We start from the raw sequence: 25,807 nt of genomic DNA, 5'->3' as shown, positions 1-25,807 counted from the left end.
AACATTGCAGGACCTTCTTCTTATACCATTCTTATTAACACCTATCATGTTGCCAAGGCAACTGTTGTCAATTTAGAAATAATCAATAAAATATAAACTACTGGCCCAATTGACATGCAACTTGGCATGTGAAGGTTTTATGGGTCAACAAATCACCTGAACATGTCATTAACATTGCAGGACCTTCTTATATCATTCTTATGAACACCTATCAAGTTGCCATGGCAACTGTTGTCAATTTAAAAATAAATAAAATCCAAACTACTGGCCCAATTGACATGCAACTTGGCATGTGAAGGTTTTATGGGTCAATAAATCACCTGAGCATGTCATTAACATTGCAGGACCTTCTTCTTATACCATTCTTACTAACACCTATCATGTTGCTATGGCAACTGTTGTCAATTTAGAAATAATCAATCAAATCCAAACTGCTGACCCAATTGACATGTATCTTGGCATGTGAAGGTTTTATGGGTCAATAAATCACCTGAGCATGTCATTAACATTGCAGGACCTTCTTCTTATACCATTCTTACTAACACCTATCGTGTTGCCATGGCAACTGTTGTAAAAATAGAAATAATCAATAAAATCCAAACCGCTGGCCCAATTGACATGTAACTTGGCATGTGAAGGTTCTATGGGTCAACAAATCACCCGAGCACGTCAATAACATTGCAGGACCTTCTTCTTATACTATTCTTACTAACACCTATCATGTTGCCATGGCAACTGTTGTCAATTTAGAAATAATCAATAAAATCCAAACTGCTGGCCCAATTGACATGCAACCTGGCATGTGAAGGTTTTATCATAAAACCCGATTCTTCAAAAGCAACCAAATATTCACCAATTCAAACACAAATTTGGTTATCAACCTTGGCAAATTAGTTTTTAGAGTAAAAATATTTAGGTAAGGCATCAAGAAAACAATATTTTAATGTAAGAAAACTGTGTTTTAACCTATTTTCTCCCGGATATGAGCAGCTCAAGATCGTTGGGTATTATAGACTTGGTGATTTGTTGACCCAAAAACCTTCACATGCCAAGTTGCATGTCAATTGGGCCAGCGGTTTTGATTTTATGGGTCAATAAATCACCTGAGCATGTCATTAACATTGCAGGACCTTCTTCTTATACCATTCTTACTAATACCTATCATGATGTCATGGCAACTGTTGTCAATTTAGAAATAATCAATAAAATCCAAACCACTGTCCCAATTGACATGCAACTTAGTTGATTGATTTTGAAATTCTTGGCTTGAAGGTCAAGCACCGGAGCCAGTAGGCCATTCAGCGCACATGCAACTTGGCATGTGAAGGTTTTTGGGTCAACAAATCACCAAGTGTATAATACCCAACGATCTTGAGCTGCTCATAGCCAAGAGAAAATAGGTTTAAAAACAGTTTTCTTACATTAAAATATTGTTTTCTTGATGCCTTATATTAATATTTTTACTCAAAAAACTAATTTGCCAAGGTTGATAACCAAATTTGCATTTGAATCGGTGAAAATTTGTTTGCTTTTGAAGAATCGTGCATACACTTGCATACATACATCAAGAATAGATGGGTACAACATCTGGAAGACAACAACATATTAAACCCAAGACAATTCGGGTTCAGACAAGGAAGATCATGCACCACAAACTTAATATGCTTTTACTCAAGACTAATAGACATAGTGCAAGAAAGAAATGGATGGGCTGATTGTGCATTCCTAGACTTGCAAAAAGCCTTTGACAAAGTACCACACAGAAAATTACTAAAAAAAACTGGAACACATAGGAGGAATACAAGGAAACCTACTAAAATAGATGGAGGACTTTCTGACTGGTAGAAAGATGAGAGTAGTGCTCAGAGAAAAATATTCAGATTGGAAAGAGGTGATCAGTGGAGTACCGCAAGGATCTGTACTGGCACCAATAATGTTTGCTATCTATATGAATGACATGGACGAGGACGTGAACTGCTACATGAGCTTCTTTGCTGATGACGCCAAATTGTTAAGGAAAGTTGAAACTGATGAGGACTGTGAAGCACTGCAAGAAGACCTAAATAGGGTATGGAACTGGAGTCAGAAATGGGAAGTGGACTTTAATACTAAGAAGTGTAGCATAATGGAGTTTGGAAAAAGCAAAAACAGAATATCAGGAATATATACAATTGGAACCAAGGAAGTAAAGAAAGTAGGATCCGAAAAAGATTTGGGTGTAATTATCACGAACGACTTGTCCTATGATATACAGATTAACAAAATTGTCGGGGAGACCTACAACTTGCTAAGATCAATAAAAGTGGCATTTACATACTTGGATGAAGACATGATAAAAAAAATATTGGTTACATTGATAAGGCCTAGATTAGAGTATGCGGCGACATTGTGTTCCCCCAGTACCAAAAAGAATATAAAGAAAATAGAAAGAATCCAAAGAGCAGCTACAAAAATGGCACCTGCACTTGCAAACCTATCATACGAGGAGAGATTGGCTAAACTGGAGTTACCGACACTGGAGCAAAGAAGAGAGAGAGGTGACCTATTGACCATCTACAGAATCATGAAAGGCACAGAGATACTTGATAGAGAGAACTTACATAACTGGGACAAAAGAAACACAAGAGGACATGGAAAGAAAATAAAAAAACATAGCTATAGAAGAGAACTGAAGAAAAACAGGTTTCCACATAGAGTTTTGGACACTTGGAACAAACTGGATAATGAAATAGTATGCGCAAAAACCATTCATGAGTTCAAAAACAAACTAAACACTGCGAGATACAATGGCGGGACATCACGAGCATAGCTCCCCTTCCCGCAAAATACAACTAGGTAAATACATACATATACCAAGGCTTTTTCCCCCTTACAAGGGAGGTAGCCAAAAAGGAAAAGGCATAAAATCATTCCCACCCATTCCATCCCTGAATACACTCCACATCCCTCCACCCTCCCTCTTATCTTAGCACCTCCTGGATGACGGGTCATCCCTGCACCTTATCCGCTGACCTGGGTCAGAAGCAGTGTCGCAAGAAACAGCACATCCACAGCAAAGCCGCTTCATTAAATCGGCGATCCCCCCCTCTCCGTCCCCCCATTGCATAAAAGGAGAAGACGGGGAGAAATCCCTTTGGACTGCGTCAAATTTTGCTCACACATACTACCCCACCCCCCATCCCATTCCACCTCATGCATCACAACATCATCCATATACAACCATTCTCCATTCACCTCTGTCTTCTGTCCTCTCCCGTCCTTCCTCAACAGACATTCCCCTCTTCCCCAAAGCACCCTTCACCACATCCATCCACCTCATCCTAGGACGTCCCCTCATGTTCACCCCCTCCACATCTGCCTTCTATACCTCTTTTACTAGTCTTTCTTCACTCATTCTTTCCATGTGTCCAAACCAACCTAATACTCTTTCATCAACCCTATCTCCCATCTCCCTTTCCACCCCTGTTCTCCTCCTCACCTCCTCATTTCTCACTCTATCTAGCCTAGTAACTCCCATCATACTTCTCAGACAGTTCATCTCAAACACATTCAAACTACTCCTCTCTTATGTTCCATGTTTCTGCCCCATACAGTGCTGTTGGCACAATCACTCCTTCATACAGTCTCCTCTTAGCATCCATTCCCAAATGTCTATTCCTCATTACACTCTTTAATCCACCAAGGCATTTAGTCGCTTCTCTCAATCTACATTCTACCTCCACCTTCACTCCACCTTTTCCTGCCACATTTGCACCCAAGTATCTAAAACTATCCACTTCCTCCAGTCGCTCTCCCTTAATGCTCACTTCCAGTCTACTGCCACTTTCACCCCTTGTACATCTCATCACCTTACTTTTACCCACATTTATCTTTAGCTTCTTCTATCACATACTCTCCCAAACTCTGTCACCAACTTCCTCAATCCCTCCTCCGATCCTGCCACAAGCGCCGTGTCGTCCGCAAACAACAGCTGGCTCACCTCCCACTTTTCTCAATTTTCTTTAACCATCTCCAATCCCTGACCCACTACCCTTGCATTTACCTCTCGCATCACCCCATCCATGTATAAGTCGAACAGCCAGGGCAACATAATGCATCCTTGACGAAGTCCCACCTTTACCTCGAACCACTCACTCTCTCCATTTCTAATCCTGACACAAGCTCTACTACAAGCTGCAACGTCTACGTCGTGGGACCACCCCCCAACCCCAAGAGTTGGGGGCCAATCAGCAGCAACCACCCCTGGCCATCAGCTCTACGCAGATGGCACCGATCCCCAAGGAGGAGCTACGCCTACCTGGGGGAGTACCACAATCCTTTTTTCCAACACACAATGTTACGTTTTTTCTGCACTGAGGGGTGAATTTCCGGCGATCACCCCTCTTCTTCTACTTTTAGCTGGAGATGTAGAGAGCAATCCTGGGCCCACCACAAAATACACATGCCCGACATGCTCTAAACCCATTACTTCGAGCAGACAGACAAAGGGCTCAGTTCAGTGCAATATGTGCAAAAACTGGGCCCACCTCACTTGTACAACACTTGCTGACACAAACCAATACACAAACACTTGGACATGTTCTACCTGCCCTCCAGTAACCCCACTCCCACCTCCCCAACCACAGCCAACACCCTTACCCACTCCCAATTTCCCTTTGCCCTTACCCCCGATTAATACTCCCCTTCCTTTGTCCCCGATCTCTCCTTTCCCCCCTCTGACCCAGATCCTACACCTTCCCCACTACCACCCCAACCTCAACCCCAAATGGCAACATACAACACATACAAAACACACAACATCAACATATTACAACACAACATTGACGGTATTAACACTAAAAAACATGAACTTGAACACTTTCTTAAACAACACAACATACACATTGCGATTTTACAAGAAACAAAACTAAGACACTCACACAAAACACCATCATTTCATAATTACACCACCATCAGACAAGACCGGACTGACGGCAATGGCGGTGGACTCATCACCCTGATCCACCACTCCATCTGTTTTGTGGACACAAGTGCCACAACCAAAATTCTCCTCCCTACCACAGATAACACAACAGAAACCCAATCCATTCGAATCCGCACAGGCAACAATTCAACACTGACAATAGTTAACATGTACATTCCCCCCCAATCATCCCCCACAGTTCCAAACACCTTCAGACCTCAACTTACCCAACTAACCTCAATCCCCAACCTGATCATGGGTGGTGACTTCAACGCCAAGTCGTCTGCCTGGTATGTCGACAACCCTGACACAGACAGAGGGCTTGATATACAGACTCAATTCGACTCATTGACTATCATGAACAACACGCATAATCATACACATATCCCATACCAAGCCCTCTACACTCCCTCCTCTCCTGATATCACCTTTTGCTCCCCCTGCCTAACCCCAACAACATCATGGAGAGTAGTCGGAGCCCTTGGCTCTGACCACCTTCCAATCATCATCACCACCAAAACAAGATGCACCCCAGCTGGCCACAGACACACTTACACCAATTACAAGAGAGCTAACTGGGAAGCTTTTACTGAAGAGACAGAACAACATTTTGAAACACTTAACAGTACACCAATCACAAACATAAACAATGCTGTGCACGCTTTTAATACAATCATACAAAACGCAGACAAGAGATACATCCCTAGAGGCAACAGAAAATCACACAACCCCAACTTCACACCAGAAATCCAAGGCCTCATCAGACAACGTGACACACTTAAACACGATACCCCCACACCTATCCCTCAAAACATAGCAGACCAAATACAAACACTAAACACTGTGATTGCCTATAAAATACATGAACAAAAAACACAAAATTGGCAAAACTTTATCAATACACTTGATCACAAAACAAACACCAGCAAATTGTACAAAACACTCAACAGCATCACACTATCCAACACTAACACTACACGCTCTCACGCAGCAATAATCACAACAACAGATAATCTACCCTCAAACAGACAACAAGCAAACGCACTCATACGTCATTTTGCACAGACGAGCCATCTTACATCTCACCCTGACGACCGACGCACCATTCGACGTAAGAAAGACTTCCCCACAGACTCAGACTATACACCCTTCATAGACAGTCAGACAAAACTCATAATGCATAATCTCAAGCACTCATCTGCCTGTGGCCCTGATAACATAAGCAACATCCACCTAAAACACATTGGACCACAAGGTATACACACACTCACAAACATTGCAAACTACAGCTATTCACACAACACTATACCCGACATCTGGAAGCATGGTAAAATAATCACCATTCCAAAACCGAACAAAGACCCAACAATCCCAACATCGCACCGCCCAATCACACTTCTCTGCACCCCCTCTAAAGTCATTGAATGCCTAATACTTAAACTTGTCACACCATATATTCCCCTTGCTGACTCACAACACGGTTTTAGGCCACTACACTCCACAAACACTCTTCTGACAAACCTCACACAAAGAATTTTAGATGGCATCAATTCAGATAGGCCCCACCACAGAACACTTCTTATAACATTGTACATTAGTAAAGCTTTTGATGCTATCCCCCGCCACAACCTAACAAATAAAATATATAACACAGACATGCACAATAACACCAAAAGATGGCTGGCCAATTATCTGGCAGGCAGGAATGCTCATGTGTCATATAATGGCCAATCATCGCACATCAGAAACATTAAGAACGGAGTACCACAGGGCTCAGTTCTATCCCCCACATTATTTAATCTATACATGCATGACTTACCCACACCAGACACCTCAGAAATACAAATATCTTCCTACGCAGATGACATAACAATCACATGCACACATCGTAACACAGACAAAGCTGCAGAAATAATCCAGCCTTACCTTGACACACTCAACACATGGTTCATCACAAACAGACTCAAAATAGCTCCAACCAAATCTACAGCAACACTTCTCACCAACTGGACAAAAGAACACAAATACATACCTCATCTCTACATCAACAACACTCTAATACCACACACAAACACACCGAAAATTCTTGGTGTAACATACGATACATCCATGTCTTTCAAACACCTCACAAACATAAAAAACAAATGCACACCTAGACTTAACGCACTTAAGTCAATCACTGGAACAACATTTGGACAAAACAAAGAAACTAATATAACAATATACAAACAATGCATACGCTCAGTGATGAATTATGCGAGTCCTGCATGGGCTCCTAATCTCAGTGAGACACACCACAACACCCTTCAAATCATACAAAACAAAGCCCTAAAAACAATTACAGGCTGCACAAATACATCACCTACAGACCATTTACACCATGAAACAAAAGTCCTCAAAGTCAAGGACCACCTCGACATGAGAGGCACACAAACACTTGCTGCAGCCACCACAAACACATCACACCCGCTACACTACATAGCAGAACACCCACACACACCAAGAAACATTAAAACTACACCCAAAGACCTTTATTACGCACAGATACTCTCTTCTCTTCCTCCACAACCACCAAATACCAGCCTCCGGAAACATATTCATAATCATATCACTCACCGCTCCATTAACACACTGAAAGACAACACACTGCTGCATGCCAGACCCCCTGATATCCACCCTTCTGAATCCTCTCTCCCACGAAAGGACAGAGTCCACTTGGCCAGACTGCGATGCGGTCACCACCCAGCACTTCTCAGCTACCAGAAGAGGCTGGACGACCGTGTTGTGAACAGCTGCCCAGGATGTAACACTTCACCCCATACCATACAACACATAATGGAAGACTGCATTATACACAATCATGCACGCAAACAACACAACATACACTCTATAAAGGATTTGTGGGAAAACCCAGTTTCGGCTGTGGCCTTCCTTGGGGAGACGGGACTGCTCGGACAGACAGTCTAGGGAACGACAACAACAACAACTACTTTCATAAGAACTCTTGACAGCTCCCAGAAGCTTTCCTACTATCCTGTATATCTGCATAACCTCCCACAGTGCCTTTCTGTCTACCCTATCGTAAGCCTTTTCCAGATCCATAAAAGCCAAAAAAAAAAACATCCTTCCCCTTTCCCATAGCTTTCTCACATATGTCTTACCACAAAAATCTGATCTACGCAACCTCTACCTGTCCTAAATCCACAGTTCCTCACCAATTACTCCCTCTGTTCCTCTCCTAATTCTCTCAATCAAGATCCTCCCATAAGCCTTCCCAACCACACTTAACAAGCTAATCCCTCTGAAACTACTACATTCACACTTGTCCCCTTTTCCCTTGTAAAGAGGAACTATACAGGTACTCCTCCAGTCCTCCGGCACTCTACCCTCTCTTAAACAAATATTAATTAACCTCACCAACCAGTCCACCATCACTGTGCCTCCTTTTTTTAGACATTCTGCATGGCATCCATCCAGACCAGGTGCCTTACCTGCTTTCATCATCTTAACAACTGGCTTCACTTCATCCTTCCTTATTTCTCCTCCATTATCCTCACTCATCACGGCCATTTTCTTAGCATTTCCCACTGCAGCTATCTTTCCCTCCCTATCCTCCTTCGCATTTAGCAACTCCCTAAAATATTCTGCCCATCTTCCCCTTACTGCCTTCTCTTCCATTATCATCTCTCCATCTGCACCTTTTACTTTTTCTTCTCTACTTGATTTGCCTCCGCTTCCTCTCTTAATTTCTTTCCAAAACATCTTTTTATTACTTTCAAAATTTTCTGTCATACTCTTACCCCATTTCACATCTGCTCTCCTTTACCTTTTGCTTCACTTCTCTCTTCTTTTCTTTGTACCTCTTATATGACTCCCTCGTCCTATTTTGTAACCAATCTGTGAAAGCTCGCTTCTTCTCATCTACAACCTTCTTTGTTTCCTCATCCCACCATTCACTACCCTTCCTTCTATTTCCTCCTGTCCTTCTTGTTCCACACACCATCCTTGCACACTTTGTGACTCTCTCCTTAAACCATCCCCATTCCTCCTCCACACCTAGCTCCATTCTATCCTTCACTCCCTCCCACTCCTCCTTCAGCTTCTTCTTGTACTCCTTCTCCTTTTCCTTTTCATTCAGAGTTCACTCTAAGAACCTCCCTACCTTTTGTCCCTTTCCTCTTTCTCCATCTATCCTCCACTCTCAACTTACCTTCCACCAAAAAAGGATCTGATATTCCCCCACCCTCTCCCCTTAGCACATGTACATCCTTAACTCTTCCTATCACTTGCACAACAAGATAATTTGAATACCCTGCGCATGCACTAAACGCTCAAAGCATTCAAACTATGCCAAACAAAATCCAACGGGACGCAAAATATGGCGTAAACAGTACCAGCGCAGTGGTGGTGCCGGGCTTGTTTTCGCATGTATCTAGCTATTGTCTGATAGTAGTGACTGGACTAGCATGGTATCTGGACCATATCCTAGTGACTTCATTGTTAAGTAAATTTCCTGGTAAATGTTCAGTTTTGCACATGGGGGCAATAGAGCAATAAAAAATTAATTATTAATTTCATAAATTATAATGTACCAACGTAATATGCAATTTTGTGGGCAGAAATAAAAAACAAAAAAGTTGCTAAAACAGATTTTGTAAGTAACGAAGTTGCGCTGGACGAATGGTATGCCATGTTTGTTATGATAGCTGCCGACATTGAAGAAATGAAAGGATGATAAATTGAAATTCGTCTAGCCTAAACTAACCTAACTTAACCTGTGTTAAATAAATCAGTACCTGCAATTTATATGTCAAAGGATTACAAAGGATTACAAAGGCGGAGCATGCCGACAGGAGACCTTTTGATCTATATCTAGGTCGGATGGGAAAAAAAAAAAAAAAAAAAAAAATCCAAATCGTCATCGTCGTGAGAGACGTTGGCAGGCTTTTCAACCACTCTCTCAGATTGTGGGGTATACAAGGTTCTTGCAGCTTGAAGGAATGCATGGATTTCAGCTCCATAGCATTCCTTCAAGAAAATGTACCTCACGAGTAGCTAGGTCAACATGAAAATGGAATTCCTGATATTTGAGCTGAAGTAGTTCTCATGGGATGCAAAAAGTCGCTATGAGTACAATGCAATTTGAATTATCCATCTAGCTGTCCTAGATATCAAGATATTGCATTTTGAATGGAATTAAATCGGGCCTATTTTGTCCCAGGAAATCGGGCCGAAACGTGCGGTCTGACTAATCGCCGATCAAATGTAAACAATGACGGTTTTTACTGACAGGCACAATTTTATATAAAAATTTAGCATATGGTTGCATTATTTGACCTATTTTCTTTAAGATGTGTGATTTCCATGTAATTTGATCAAAGAATTACGTTTTTATCCTCTGCAACATGAAAATTGAATTCCTGATGTTTGAGCTGAAGTAGTTCTCATGGGATGCAAAAGGTAGCTATGAGTACAATGCAATTTGAATTATCCATCTAGCTGTCCTAGTTCTCGAGATATTGCATTTTAAATGGAATTAAATCGGGCCTATTTTGTCCCAGGAAATCGGGCCGAAACGTGCGGTCTGACTAATCGCCGATCAAATGTAAACAATGACGGTTTTTACTGACAGGCACAATTTTATATAAAAATTTAGCATATGGTTGCATTATTTGACCTATTTTCTTTAAGATGTGTGATTTCCATGTAATTTGATCAAAGAATTACATTTTTATCCTCCACTAAATTACCCACCACAGCTATGAATACAGTCAAATTACATGAAAATCACACATTTTAAAGAAAATAGTTTGAATAATTCAACTATATGCAACCTATTACACTAATAACACAATAGTAACAAACTTAATAGTGTAGTTTGATCCATACCACCAGTGATCATAGATAGCGGGCAGGACGAATCATAGCTGTGGTCCGTAATATTACGGAGGATAAAAACGTAACTTCTCTTTGATCAAATTACATGAAAATCACACATTTTAAAGAAAATAGTTCAAATAATTCAACTATAAGTCTATTACACTAATAACATAATAGTAAGAAACTTAATAGAGTGAAGTTTGATCCATACCACCAGTGATAGATAAGATGGCGGGATGGATGTTGACGTTATCCGATAATCCGACCCGATAGAAAAAAACTAATTAGTACCACCGATTTCTCAGCTCTTCCGTAACACGCTGCCTTTATTTTGGTATTAGAATCCGCGAGACTAGTAGTTTTCGTTCATTTTGGTCAGTTGCCAATACACTGAATTTATTTAGCTCATTTTTTACGCTGAAACCTAAACCAATTTTTGATTTACTGCTGAATGCAAGCCACCATGTTTATCATGTTTTTATGTACCGACATGTAACTGATGATGTAATTGTTTGAAATTTACTACGATCGTAGTAAATACACTTGCATAACATTTGTATGAATGAAATTTCCCGTTTGCATGGCGTGCGCACAAAATGACGTGCTATTGTGCTCGTCATCGACGGTGGTGCCTCTGGTGGTGTTTGACCTACCTATCACGAGGTACTGTCGGAAATACCGAGGCCGTGATGTCCATCTTGTAACTGACATTTCAAGTAGACCAGGCAGACAACAAACACTTGACAGACGACAAGATGACGTCCCAATCCTATGCTACAGACTTCGTTTGTTAGCAATTTGCTTGTAGCAAGGTATTTTTTATTTCAATTTCCACCCAGAAAATTGCATATTACATTCATGTCTTATAATTTACAAAATTAATATTTAATTTTCTAACACTATGTCGCACCCATGTGCAAAACTGAACAAATACCAATTCGCTTGTAGCAAAACTTTGTTTCGATTTTTATTTCCGCCAATAAAATTGCATAGTGTTCATGTATTATAATTTACAAAATTAATATTCAATTTTCTACTGCTATATTCCATAAGTGTGCATAACTAAAATAATACCTAAAACTGAAAGAGGGAGCTTTACAGTTGACGTTTTACTGGAAGAGGCCTAATCATCTTATGTGGCCTGTGACTCCAGTGTGGCAGCCTGATTTCTAGTATGATGTTGGTGCTGGAGCTATTGTTGGTGTTGGAGCTATTAGCCTATTGCATATTTATTCTAAATAAATATGGAACAGTATTGAAATAGAATATACAAATAGTTAAACTAGAAAGTGTTTCTACCCTCTTGACCTCATCTGATGACGAGAATTAATAAAATTATATTGTATGTTTTCTATCTATGATCCATTCGTTAAAATGCAAAAGCAACAAAAAATTCCAATTATGATCCAATAGTCATTACACACTACACAGGGTCAGGGATCGACAAAATACATAAACGTATACCTACCAATTTGAGAAAAGCTTATTAAAGATAAATTTAATACTTTGCCGTAGCATATTAACTGCCTTATTTACAACCCAAAAAAATCGTGTTTATTAAAACCCTGACTTCGATTTTTTTTTATAAATGCGTGAGCATCTTTTTCTCAATGCACTGTCACTGAAAATAATTTTTTTTACGTAACTCACAATACAGTGTGCAACACGAAAATAATAATGAAAATGTGGCAATTTTCTCATTATTTCACCAACGATACAACTACGATGTTCATTAAAATTAAATAAGCATTTACCCTGTCACACAACTACGCACATTTGAATTGTTTGTTGTTGTCTGGCAAACTGTATTCGAAACGGTTTTACGGACCATTTCGAACCGATGATTCATAGCTTTGAAATAAAAGGTTGAACTTCCTGTAGATGGTTATAATTCCAAGTTGTTATTATTTTATAATAAATAATCATGCATTAATCATAGCTATAGTGAGCTGGTGACTATGGAAATTTAGTGGTTATATTCATATATTTATTTTCCTTTCTATGATCTACAAATTTATTTAAAGAACATGACTATTGGAAGTCTGCAAGATGATACTGAGAAACTCTTAATCTTGGGCACATAAAATGCAGATGCTTTTCCACTCGGAAAAAATATTAAGTAATGCACCTTAGATCAAACAACCCTCAGTCAGTGTTCCTACACTATCACGGTAGACAACGCAACACATCAACTGTCGATCGCAGAAGTAAAAAAGTACCAAGCAGGACCGTTCTGGCTTTGTGGGGGCCCAAGGCAAGATGCTGTCTGGGGGCCCCTAGGCAAGATGCTGTCTGGGGGCCCCTAGGCAAGATGCTGTCTGGGGGCCCCTAGGCAAGATGCTGTCTGGGGGCCCCTAGGCAAGATGCTGTCTGGGGGCCCCTAGGCAAGATGCTGTCTGGGGGCCCCTAGGCAAGATGCTGTCTGGGGGCCCCTAGGCAAGATGCTGTCTGGGGGCCCCTAGGCAAGATGCTGTCTGGGGGCCCCTAGGCAAGATGCTGTCTGGGGGCCCCTAGGCAAGATGCTGTCTGGGGGCCCCTAGGCAAGATGCTGTCTGGGGGCCCCTAGGCAAGATGCTGTCTGGGGGCCCCTAGGCAAGATGCTGTCTGGGGGCCCCTAGGCAAGATGCTGTCTGGGGGCCCCTAGGCAAGATGCTGTCTGGGGGCCCCTAGGCAAGGTGCTGTCTGGGGGCCCCTAGGCAAGATGCTGTCTGGGGGCCCCTAGGCAAGATGCTGTCTGCGGGCCCCTAGGCAAGATGCTGTCTGGGGGCCCCTAGGCAAGATGCTGTCTGGGGGCCCCTAGGCAAGATGCTGTCTGGGGGCCCCTAGGCAAGATGCTGTCTGGGGGCCCCTAGGCAAGATGCTGTCTGGGGGCCCCTAGGCAAGATGCTGTCTGGGGGCCCCTAGGCAAGATGCTGTCTGGGGGCCCCTAGGCAAGATGCTGTCTGGGGGCCCCTAGGCAAGATGCTGTCTGGGGGCCCCTAGGCAAGATGCTGTCTGGGGGCCCCTAGGCAAGATGCTGTCTGGGGGCCCCTAGGCAAGATGCTGTCTGGGGGCCCCTAGGCAAGATGCTGTCTGGGGGCCCCTAGGCAAGATGCTGTCTGGGGGCCCCTAGGCAAGATGCTGTCTGGGGGCCCCTAGGCAAGATGCTGTCTGGGGGCCCCTAGGCAAGATGCTGTCTGGGGGCCCCTAGGCAAGATGCTGTCTGGGGGCCCCTAGGCAAGATGCTGTCTGGGGGCCCCTAGGCAAGATGCTGTCTGGGGGCCCCTAGGCAAGATGCTGTCTGGGGGCCCCTAGGCAAGATGCTGTCTGGGGGCCCCTAGGCAAGATGCTGTCTGCGGGCCCCTAGGCAAGATGCTGTTTGGGGGCCCCTAGGAAAGGTCATAGATGCTGTTTGGGGGGACCCAGACAAGGGGCCCCTAGGAAAGATCATAGATGCTGTTTGGGGGGACCCAGACAAGGGGCCCCTAGGAAAGATCATAGATGCTGTTTGGGGGGACCCAGACAAGGGGCCCCTAGGAAAGATCATAGATGCTGTTTGGGGGGACCCAGACAAGGGGCCCCTAGGAAAGATCATAGATGCTGTTTGGGGGGACCCAGACAAGGGGCCCCTAGGAAAGATCATAGATGCTGTTTGGGGGGACCCAGACAAGGGGCCCCTAGGAAAGATCATAGATGCTGTTTGGGGGGACCCAGACAAGGGGCCCCTAGGAAAGATCATAGATGCTGTTTGGGGGGACCCAGACAAGGGGCCCCTAGGAAAGATCATAGATGCTGTTTGGGGGGACCCAGACAAGGGGCCCCAGGCAAGGTGCTGTCTGGGGGCCCCTAGGCAAGGTGCTGTCTGGGGGCCCCTAGGCAAGGTGCTGTCTGGGGGCCCCTAGGCAAGGTGCTGTCTGGGGGCCCCTAGGCAAGGTGCTGTCTGGGGGCCCCTAGGCAAGGTGCTGTCTGGGGGCCCCTAGGCAAGGTGCTGTCTGGGGGCCCCTAGGAAAGGTGCTGTCTGGGGGCCCCTAGGCAAGGTGCTGTCTGGGGGCCCCTAGGCAAGGTGCTGTCTGGGGGCCCCTAGGAAAGGTGCTGTCTGGGGGCCCCTCGGCAAGATGCTGTCTGGGGGCCCCTAGGAAAGATGCTGTCTGGGGGCCCCTAGGCAAGGTGCTGTCTGGGGGCCCCTAGGCAAGATGCTGTCTGGGGGCCCCTAGGCAAGGTGCTGTCTGGGGGCCCCTAGGCAAGGTGCTGTCTGGGGGCCCCTAGGCAAGGTGCTGTCTGGGGGCCCCTAGGCAAGGTGCTGTTTGGGGGGCCCTAGGCAAGGTGCTGTCTGGGGGCCCCTAGGTAAGGTGCTGTTTGGGGGGCCCTAGGCAAGATGATGCTTAGGGGGCCCTCGGCAAGATGTTGTTTGGGGGGCCCTAGGCAAGATGCTGTTTGGGGGGCCCTAGGCAAGATGCTGTTTGGGAGACCCTAGGCAAGATCATAAAGATGCTGTTTGGGGGGGCCCTAGGCAAGATGCTGTCTGGGGAGCCCTAGGCAAGATGCTGTCTGGGGGGCCCTAGGCAAGATGCTGTCTGGGGGGCCCTAGGCAAGATGCTGTCTGGGGGGCCCTAGGCAAGATGCTGTCTGGGGGGCCCTAGGCAAGATGCTGTCTGGGGGGCCCTAGGCAAGATGCTGTCTGGGGGCCCTAGGCAAGATGCTGTCTGGGGGGCTCTAGGCAAGATGCTGTCTGGGGGCCCCTAGGCAAGATGCTGTCTGGGGGGCCCTAGGCAAGATGCTGTCTGGGGGGCCCTAGGCAAGATGCTGTCTGGGGGGCCCTAGGCAAGATGCTGTCTGGGGGGCCCTAGGCAAGATGCTGTCTGGGGGCCCCTAGGCAAGATGCTGTCTGGGGGCCCCTAGGCAAGATGCTGTTTGGGGGGCCCTAGGCAAGATGCTGTCTGGGGGGCCCCAGGTAAGATGCTGTCTGGGGGGCCCTAGGCAAGATGCTGTCTGGGGGGCCCTAGGCAAGATGCTGTCTGGGGGGCCCTAGGCAAGATGCTGTCTGGGGGGCCCTAGGCAAGATGCTGTCTGGGGGGCCCTAGGCAAGATGCTGTCTGGGGAGCCCTAGATAGATAGGTATGTAGGTATTTCATTTATCTCCGAGGGCGCTGAATGGCCTACCGGCTCCGGCGCTTGGCCTTCAAGCCAAAAATTTCATAAATCAATAAATTTATCCCCGAGGGGTTTGTCAAACTGTGATGAAGCGATTCCTAATAGCCCTTTAGATGGTCTACTAAGATGCAAGAAACTATTACATTTCACATTTATTTATTTCACATCTATTTCAAAGTGCAAAGATAATAAAAAAAAAAACACTTAAAATAATGCTTAAGCAGCATCACAGTCACACTAACAAGTACAATAGCAAAAATTTGTGAAAGAATTATCAAAAGTAAATGGGTAAAATATTTAGAAAAAAACAGCGTGCTAAATCAAAGGCAATTTGGATTCAGACAAGGACGATCATGCGTCACTAATTTAATATGTTTCTATTCAAGGCTAATAGATATAATACAAGAAAGAGATGGATGGGCTGATTGTGCATTTCTAGACCTAAAAAAAAGCCTTTGACAAAGTACCACATAAGAAGTTGCTTAAGAAATTAGAAACTGAAGGAGGAATACAGGGCAAACTGCTTAAATGGATGGAAGACTTTTTGCAAGAAAGAAAAATGAGAGTAGTGATAAGAGACAAACACTCAAAATGGGATGACGTAATAAGCGGTGTTCCACAAGGAACAGTTCTGGCCCCAATAATGTTTGCTATATATATTAATGATATGGATGAAGAAATTGAAAGTTATATGAGCTTCTTTGCAGATGATGCAACACTATTAAAAAAGTGAACACGGAAGAAGATTGTGAGTCACTACAGAGTGATCTAAATAAAGTATGGGAATGGGGTAGGAAGTGGGAGATGGAGTTCAACACTAAAAAGTGTAGTATAATGGAATTTGGAAAAAGCAAAAACAGAATAACAGGATCATATAAATTGGGAGAAGAAGGAATAAAAAAAGTAGAAAATGAGAAGGACCTGGGAGTCATTGTTATGAATAATATGTCACCTGAGAAACATATAAATAAGATTTTTGGAGAAACTTATAATTTAATAAGAACAATTAGTGTGGCATTTACATACCTGGATGAAGAAATGGTGAAGAAAATTCTAATCACTCTGATAAGACCAAGATTGGAATATGCTGCAACGATGTGGTCACCAAGTACAAAAAAATGTATAAAAAAACTTGAAAGAATACAAAGAGCAATTACAAAATTGGCACCAACACTCTCAAAACTATCATATGAAGAGAGACTAGCAAAACTTGAACTACAGACACTAGAGCAAAGAAGAGAGAGAGGAGATTTGATAGCTATTTACAGAATCATGAAAGGCATAGACATTATTGATAGAGAGAATCTGATAAAATGGGATGATAGAAATACAAGAGGGCACGGAAAGAAAATCAAGAAAGACAGCTATAGATGAGATGTGAAAAAGAACAGCTTTCCTCACAGAGTAATAGACAGTTGGAACAAGTTAGATGAGAAAGTGGTGTGTGCAAAAACAATACATGAATTTAAAAATAGTTTAGATAAAATGAGATATGAAGACGGGACACCACGAGCATAGCTCCCCTTCCCGTAAAATACAACTATGTAAATACAACTAGGTAAATACACCAGAAAAACAACTAATAATTCACATTATTTACAGTACCATTGGATTGTCCTCAAAATGTCTGCTTCGTGGCTTTTTTGCTTGCAAAGTCATCAATGATGTCCTCATGTGAACCTGCTTGCCCACCTCATGGTTGCTGCTGATTAATGCAAGACCAGTGAGTTGATCCTATCCCATGGAAGACCTTCGGTCTTGATGAGCTTCAGCTTCGAGGACTTCCTCTCTGCTGAGGCCACAGTCACAGGGAGAGTGGAAGCAATTCTCAGGGCAACCCACAGATTGGGATACAGTTCCTCCAAATGTTTTTGTGGATAAAGGTGAGGAGCTCAAGAGCAGTCATGTCATCTGAGGGTAAGCTTGGCAAGTTTTTGACTTCCACAGCCAGTTCCTTTCCATCAATGTCACTTACATTTCCAGTGCTTAATGTCATGGAGAGGTTGTCACACTGGTTGCTCAATGCCTGATCATCCAGTTTTTGGAAATTGAGCAGCACTCTAAATCTGTCTCTTACTTCACCCAGTGTTTCGAGCCTATCAATTAAGGATTGAATGGCTGTGTCAATAACAGCATTAAAGAATGTTGCTTCTAGCCTCTTCATGGCATCTGCAATGGTCACATCTGGTGTTTCATGAGGAAAGTGCTTTTTTGTGCTTCTTAATCTTTTCTCTTTGAGTACAGCCTCTACATTCATTTCCTCACATATGTCTTTAGCAGAGGCCTGAGCTGAAGCGAAGCCATTTCTTTTGTGGCTAGGCAGAGATGTTTTTGCTTTAGTGAGAAGGTCAACTGCCACATAAAACTGCATTTTGGGAGACTGCAGGAGCTTGCTGACATGGTTCACATAGTGTAGAATGTCATACCATACGACTGTGTAAATGAGAAATCGGTATGACCCCACCTCTTTTGCCAAACTTTGCACTTCAACCTTGGTTAGAGGAGCCATCACTTCCTTGATCTTCAGCAAAGCTTCCCTTATATTAGAGGCCTGGTACCGCACAGCTTCTGTGCTGTTAATATGGCTCTCCCACCTTGTGTCACTCCAAGTCTTGATTATAAAAGAAGCTGTGGAGCAATTATTAGTGCCTTTAGAAATACTTTACCAGTACTCCTTTACAAATAAGGAACTCCCTCGAGATTGGCTAATTGCTCACATCACTCCAATATTTAAAAAGGGTTCCAAGTATGACCCAGAGAATTACAGGCCAGTCAGTTTAACAAGTATAATCTGTAAAATTTTCGAAACACTGATAAGAGAGGAGATAATGGCACACATGAGAACCCATGGTTTATTTAGTGAAAAGCAATATGGCTTTATCGCTGGACGATCGACAGTGCTTCAACTCAAAGGTTCTGGATAGATGGACTGAATTTATTGATGAGGGACATGCAGTGGACGTAATTTACTGTGATTTTATGAAGGCTTTTGACAGTTGCACATAAAAGATTATTAAGTAAAATTAGAAGTTATGGAATTGGATCAGAATATCTAGAATGGATAGCAGCATTTTTAACACAAAGACATCAAAGTCTGGTGGTGAAGGGGGAAATGTCTGGATGGAAGCCTGTGACAAGTGGAGTGCCTCAGGGGTCTGTTCTTGGACCACTGTTGTTTGTTATATTTATAAATGACCTCCCTGAGAGTATGATAATTGACAGTGAGATTTACCTGTATGCTGATGATACAAAGATATTTACATGCATAAAAGAACAAGAAGATTGTCAAAAGCTGCAGCAGGATGTACAGGAGGCATACTCATGGAGTGAAAAATGGTTACCGAGTTTTCATCTGGATAAGTGCAAGTATATGCTAATAGGAAGAATAAATATTGAAGATCAAGGCTACCGAATGGAGAAACAGCTGAAAAAATTGCTTCTGAGAAGGATGTGGAAATAATAATTAATGATAAATTAAGCTGTGTGGATCACCTGGCAGAAAAAGTAAATAAAGCTAACAAAATAGTGGGACTAATCAGAAGGACGTTTGTTACATTGGATGCAACAATATCTAAGTCTTTTTAGCATTGGTGAGACCACATCTTAAGTATGCTAACCAAGTTTGGAGTCTTCACCTGGTAAAAGATATTGAGATGGTGGAGAATGTGCAGCAAAGGGCTACAAGGATGGTGCCGGAACTTAAAGGACTGAGCTATGAAGAAAGACTAAGGAGGCTGAACCTACCAACACTGGCATATAGAGGAGCACGGGGAGAAATGATAGAGTCCTACAAGATACTGACAGGAAAATATGATGGAGACTGCACTCAAGGCATATTGAAGCTTAGGGGAAACTCACTGAAATTATTCAAGACAAGGTCACAGCTGGATGTAAGAAAATATGCTTTCCCATGTAGGGTTGTCAATAATTGGAACCAGCTGCCTGAATGGTTGATTGCAGCAAAATCAGTCAACCAATATGAGGGTAGACGATACAAATTCTGGCAAAACCAAGAACTAAAATACAATTATAAAGCAAAGATCCACCACACGCTACCACAAAGTGTAAATGTGGATCTGGAGTCACAGGCGTAAGCCTCTTCCAGGAAGTCTTCTGTAAGTATCTGTAAGTATGATCCCTTAGGATTGCCCATCTTTGTGGTGATGCTGAAGAAAAGGCTGTACAGTTTCTGTACATTGCTAAAATAGCTGGTGGCATCTGTTGAAGCTGTTGCTGCATCAGATACCACTAAGTTTAGGGAATGTGCCTCACATGGAACATAAAGTGTACAAGGGTTCTTCTCAAGAAGTCTGGTTTGAACTTCTTTGTTCCTCCCTCTCATATTGGCACCATTATCATATGATTGCAGCCCTCTGCAATCATTAAAGGTAATATTCAGTTCCATCAGTTTCTTCAAAATCAATGATGACAAACCAAGACCTGTTGTTTTAAAAGCTACAAGGAATCCCATAAAATGTTCTTTGATTTTTGGTGCTTTGTTCATTTTCACAGTCCTTAAAATGAGTGACATCTATTCTTGGTGGCTTACATCGGAAGTACAGTCCAAAATGACTGAATGATATTTGGAGTCTTTAATCTCAGTCACAAACTGTGTCCAATATTTTCCCACTGATTGAGGCAATAAGTTAATTTTGGATTATGTTTCCAAGATAGTTGGAATGACTGAACTGGCCACTCAACAAGTGCAATATGCTGCTTCATGACAGGATCAAATTTAGGAAGCAGCTCTACCTCTTCTAAAAAATTCTATTATTTTGCTGGTGTAACGTGTTTGATAAACCTCTAAATGCAAGATTTCTTTCAGCTAGAGATTGGATGATGGAGATTAAGCAAGTCAGGACATCTCTCCAGCACCTCTTTTCAGCCTCCAACAGTGTCCTTTCAGCTAGGTCTATTGACTTTCCAGTTTGCAAATGGAGCTGCAAATCTTTCCAGTTCACCATGTGTGACATATGTTCTGGACTGCTTTCATGACTTTTCAAAAGTGCACCTAAGTTTTTCCAGTCTGTCAGTCCATCTGTCACTAATTTGCATTCCTTTGTTGAAAATAATTTACAACAAAAGCAGTAGAGGGCATTTTTTTGTTTTTGAGTAGATAAGCCAAGTCTGCTTTATCTTTTCCCCATTAACCAATGTTCTGTGAAAATAATGATGATGAATACTTCTGCCGTCTTCTCTTTTGGGGAGTGTGAGATTAGAATTAATCTGAAATGGCCCTCTGCCTACTGCATCAGTTTTGAATGAATTGGACAGAACTGGTGGCCAGTCAGCTGGATCTACTGGCTTAGAAAAAATGGGCAGCTGAACATGTAAATGTGCAGATGATACTTCCTGAGTTATTGTGATGGTCCTAGAGCTTCCTGGACAGAAGGTCCTGAAGGAAGTGATGGCTCTGGAGCCTCCTGGTCTGGAAGTTCAGAAGATCCCTCTGGCTCAATGTCTGGAGCTCCAAAATATTTTAGAATTGTACCTGCATTATGGAGAATGATTGTATATGGATGATGTTGTGATTGCATGAGGTGGAATGGGTGGGGGGATGGGGGGTGAGGTAGTATGTGTGAGCAAATTTTGACGCAGCCCAAAGGGATTTCTCCCTGTCTCCTCCTTTTATGCAATGGGGGGACGGAGAGGGGGGGGGGGTCACCGATTTAATGAAGCAGCCTTGCTGTGGATGTGCTGTGTCCTTCAACACTGCTTCTGACCCAGGGCAGTGGACAAGGTGCAGGGATGACCCGTCATCCAGGAGGTGCTAAGATAAGAGGGAGGGTGGAGGGATGTGGAGTGTATTCAGGGATGGAATGGGTGGAAATGATTTTATGCCTTTTCCTTTTTGGCTACCTCCCTTATAAGGGGGAAAAAGCCTTGGTATATGTATGTATGTATGTACCTGCATTAGGCTATCAAGTAAAAATAGCAAAACGATGTTCCAGCCATCACTCAGCACCTATTTGATCATTGCAGTGATGTAATGAAGGAATAAGAGGGTCTGGGAGTTTTCCGACCAGCACCCTAAGGTTTGGGTCTTTTAATGTGCGTGGATGTGGTACAGATGAGAGTAAAAGGGTTGAGATAGGTAGTATGTTTGTGAGAAGAAAGATGGATGTGTTGGCTTTGAGTGAATCTAAGCTGAAAGGGAAGGGCGAGTGTAAGTTTGGGAGTGTAAGTGGGAGGTTATCAGGAGTGAAGAGAGGGCGAGGGAGGGAAGGGGTGGCTATACTAGTAAGTGAAGAGATAGGTAAACGTGTAGTGGAGTGGAAGGAGGTTTCCTCAAGGATAATGTGGATGAAGGTGAAACTGGGAAAAGAGATGTGGGTTTTTGTAAGTGCATATGGGCCTGGCAGTGAGAAGAGCGTAGAAGAAAGGGAGGCTTTTTGGATAGATTTAAATGAATGCATAGAGGATTTAGGGAGAATTATCAATATATAGTAGTACTGGGAGACCTTAATGCTAGACAGGAAATGATCCAATTGATGGAATGGTTGGGAAATGTGGAGTACCAGGAAAGAATCGTAGTGGAGAGTTAATGGTGGAAATGTGTCTAGAAAGAGAGTTGATGATAGCAAATACGGTGTTTCGGAAGAAAGTCAAGCTTGAGTACACATGGGAGAGGGTGGTGGAGGGAAGGGTGGTAGATAGAGCGTTAATGGACTACGTAGTGGTAAATAGGATTATGATAGGAAGAGTTAAGGATGTACATGTGCTAAGGGGAGAGGGTGGGGGAATATCAGATCATTTTTTGGTGGAAGGTAAGTTGAGAGTGGAGGATAGATGGAGAAAGAGGAAAGGGACAAAAGGTAGGGAGGTGCTTAGAGTGAAATCTTTAAATGAAAAGGAAAAGGAGAAGGAGTACAAGAAGACGCTGAGGGAGGAGTGGGAGGGAGTGAAGGATAGAGTAGAGGTAGGTGTGGAGGAGGAATGGGGATGGTTCAAGGAGGGAGTCACAAAGTGTGCAAAGATGGTGTGTGGAACAAGATGGACAGGAGGAAATAGAAGGAAGGGTAGTGAATGGTGGGATGAGGAAACAAAGAAGGCTGTAGAAGAGAAGAAGCAAGCTTTCACAGATTGGTTACAAAATAGGACGAGGGAGTCATATGAGAGGTACAAAGAAAAGAAAAGAGAAGTAAAGCAAAAGGTAAAGGAGACAAAGAGGAGAGCAGATGTGAAATGGGGTAAGAGTATGACTGAAAATTTTGAAAGTAATAAAAAGATGTTTTGGAAAGAAATTAAGAGAGGAAGAGGAGGCGAATCAAGTAGAGAAGAATAGATAAAAGGTGCAGATGGAGAGATGATAATGGAAGAGAAGGCAGTAAGGGGAAGATGGGCAGAATATTTTAGGGAGTTGCTAAATGTAAAGGAGGATAGGGAGGGAAAGAGAGCTGCAGTGGCAAATGCTAAGAAAATGAGAGTGATGAGTGAGGAAAATGGAGGAGAAATAAGGAAGGATGAAGTGAAGGTAGCTGTTAAGATGATGAAAGCAGCTAAGGCACCTGGTCTGGATGGATGCCATGCAGAATGTCTAAAAAATGGAGGTACAGTGATGGTGGACTGGCTGGTGAGGTTATTTAATGTTTGCTGGAGAGAGGGTAGAGTGCCGGAGGACTGGAGGAGTGCCTGTATAGTTCCACTTTACAAGTGAAAAGGGGACAAGTGTGAATGTAGTAGTTTCAGAGGGATTAGCTTGTTAAGTGTAGTTGGAAAGGCTTACGGGAGGATCTTGATTGAGAGGATTAGGAGAGGAACAGAGGGAGTAATTGGTGAGGAACAGTGTGGATTTAGGACAGGTAGAGGTTGTGTAGATCAGATTTTTGTGGTAAGACAGATATGTGAGAAAGCTATGGGAAAGGGGAAGGATGTTTTTTGGGCCTTTATGGACCTGGAAAAGGCTTACGATAGGGTAGACAGAAAGGCACTGTGGGAGGTTTTGCGGATATACAGGATAGGAGGAAAGCTTCTAGGAGCTGTCAAGAGTTTTTATGAGAGTAGTAGAGCTTGTGTCAGGATTAGAAATGGAGAGAGTGAGTGGTTCAAGGTAAAGGTGGGACTTCATCAAGGATGCGTTATGTCGCCCTGGCTGTTCAACTTATACATGGATGGGGTAGTGCGAGAGGTAAATGCAAGGGTAGTGGGTCAGGGTTTGGAGATGGTTAAAGAAAATTGAGAAAAGTGGGAGGTGAGCCAGCTGTTGTTTGCGGACCACACTGCGCTTGTGGCAGGATCGGAGGAGGGATTGAGGAAGTTGGTGACAGAGTTTGGGAGAGTGTGTGATAGAAGAAAGCTAAAGATAAATGTGGGTAAAAGTAAGGTGATGAGATGTACAAGGGGTGAAAGTGGCAGTAGTCTGGAAGTGAGCATTAAGGGAGAGCGACTGGAGGAAGTGGATAGTTTTAGATACTTGGGTGCAAATGTGGCAGGAAAAGGTGGAGTGAAGGTGGAGATAGAATGTAGATTGAGAGAAGCGAGTAAATGTCTTGGTGGATTAAAAAGTGTAATGAGGAATAGACATTTGGGAATGGATGCTAAGAGGAGACTATATGAAGGAGTGATTGTGCCAACAGCACTGTATGGGGCAGAAACATGGAACATAAGAGAGGAAGAGAGAAGGAGTTTGAATGTGTTTGAGATGAAGTGTCTGAGAAGTATGATGGGAGTTACTAGGCTAGATAGAGTGAGAAATGAGGAGGTGAGGAGGAGAACAGGGGTGGAAAGGGAGATGGGAGATAGGGTTGATGAAAGATTATTGGGATGGTTTGGACACATGGAAAGAATGAGTGAAGAAAGACTAGTAAAAGAGGTATGGAAGGCAGATGTGGAGGGAGTGAACATGAAGGGACGTCCTAGGATGAGGTGGATGGATGGGGTGAAGGGGGCTTTGGGGAAGAGGGGAATGTCTGTTGAGGAAGGACGGGAGAGGACAGAAGACAGGGGTGAATGGAGAATGGTTGTATATGGATGATGTTGTGATGCATGAGGTGGAATGGGTGGGGGGATGGGGGGTGAGGTAGTATGTGTGAGCAAATTTTGACGCAGCCCAAAGGGATTTCTCCCAGTCTTCTCCTTTATGCGGCCTTGCTGTGGATGTGCTGTGTCGTGCGACACTGCTTCTGACCCAGGGCAGTGGACAAGGTGCAGGGATGACCCGTCATCCAGGAGGTGCTAAGATAAGAGGGAAGGTGGAGGGATGTGGAGTGTATTCAAGGATGGAATGGGTGGGAATGATTTTATGCCTTTTCCTTTTTGGTACCTCCCTTGTAAAGGGGAAAAAGCCTGGTATATGTATGTATGTACTCTACAGTGATGTTGCAGTCTGCAGTTATACAGAAAATTGCAATTAACTTGTTTATATGTTATTTCTTTTATTATTTTTTATGGGCAGTTTTTCTTTAAAGCTTGAACCAATCACAAAGTTGTCACTTTTAAAAGTTTTCTTTATTAGTAAATACATTACACTAGTTAAAGTAATAAAACTAAGCTAAATGATCCATTACCACAATAGTCTAAAATAATCATTACACTGGGGAACAAAATTCAACTTTTTGTCAGTTGCATACATTTTGAGACCTGTTTCTGGGTAAATTGAGGTCACTGATTTCAAATATGGCACCGGTTTTTTTTTCTATCGGGTTTAGTTTTGTTGCGGTGAGTTACCTCCCATTTGCTACTCTATATAGTTAGACTACCATATACTACTGCTAAAAATCTAAACCAGCACACAGAGAGGAATTACCAAACACGTAGAATTAATTTTAATTACTTTTATTTACCTTGACAAGCATATTTTGGATCCATCAGTTGCTTTTGTGAACTATGCCAGAT

At 43.2% G+C, this 25,807-nt stretch overlaps 2 protein-coding genes across 8 annotated transcripts in view; both read right to left on the bottom strand.

The window, feature by feature from the left end:
* The window catches only part of LOC143038238 (uncharacterized), a 204,317-nt gene extending 191,635 nt beyond the window's left edge, over positions 1 to 12,682 (bottom strand). Inside the window, exon 1 of one of the 7 annotated variants that reach the window (XM_076207280.1) lies at positions 12,618 to 12,682. In XM_076207280.1, the coding sequence (XP_076063395.1) occupies positions 12,618 to 12,674 (57 nt within the window). In that variant the 5' untranslated portion in view covers positions 12,675 to 12,682. The other 6 variants (XM_076207295.1, XM_076207305.1, XM_076207311.1 and 3 more) reach the window with 6 other exon arrangements.
* Positions 12,683 to 17,801: 5,119 nt separating this feature from the next.
* On the bottom strand, positions 17,802 to 21,470 carry LOC143035422 (uncharacterized). The gene is made up of 4 exons (XM_076202357.1): positions 21,465 to 21,470; positions 20,849 to 21,030; positions 20,030 to 20,346; positions 17,802 to 18,601 (listed from the first exon to the last, which is right to left on the bottom strand). Exons 1-4 carry the CDS (start codon positions 21,468 to 21,470, stop codon positions 17,802 to 17,804), a joined length of 1,305 nt encoding a protein of 434 aa, XP_076058472.1.
* Positions 21,471 to 25,807: the final 4,337 nt, after the last annotated feature.

This window comes from Oratosquilla oratoria, chromosome 2 (genome assembly GCF_046742065.1).
Source record: "Oratosquilla oratoria isolate Oo_2021 chromosome 2, ASM4674206v1, whole genome shotgun sequence".
NCBI lineage: Eukaryota > Metazoa > Arthropoda > Malacostraca > Stomatopoda > Squillidae > Oratosquilla > Oratosquilla oratoria.
This window is presented reverse-complemented; position numbering and strand designations above follow the sequence as displayed.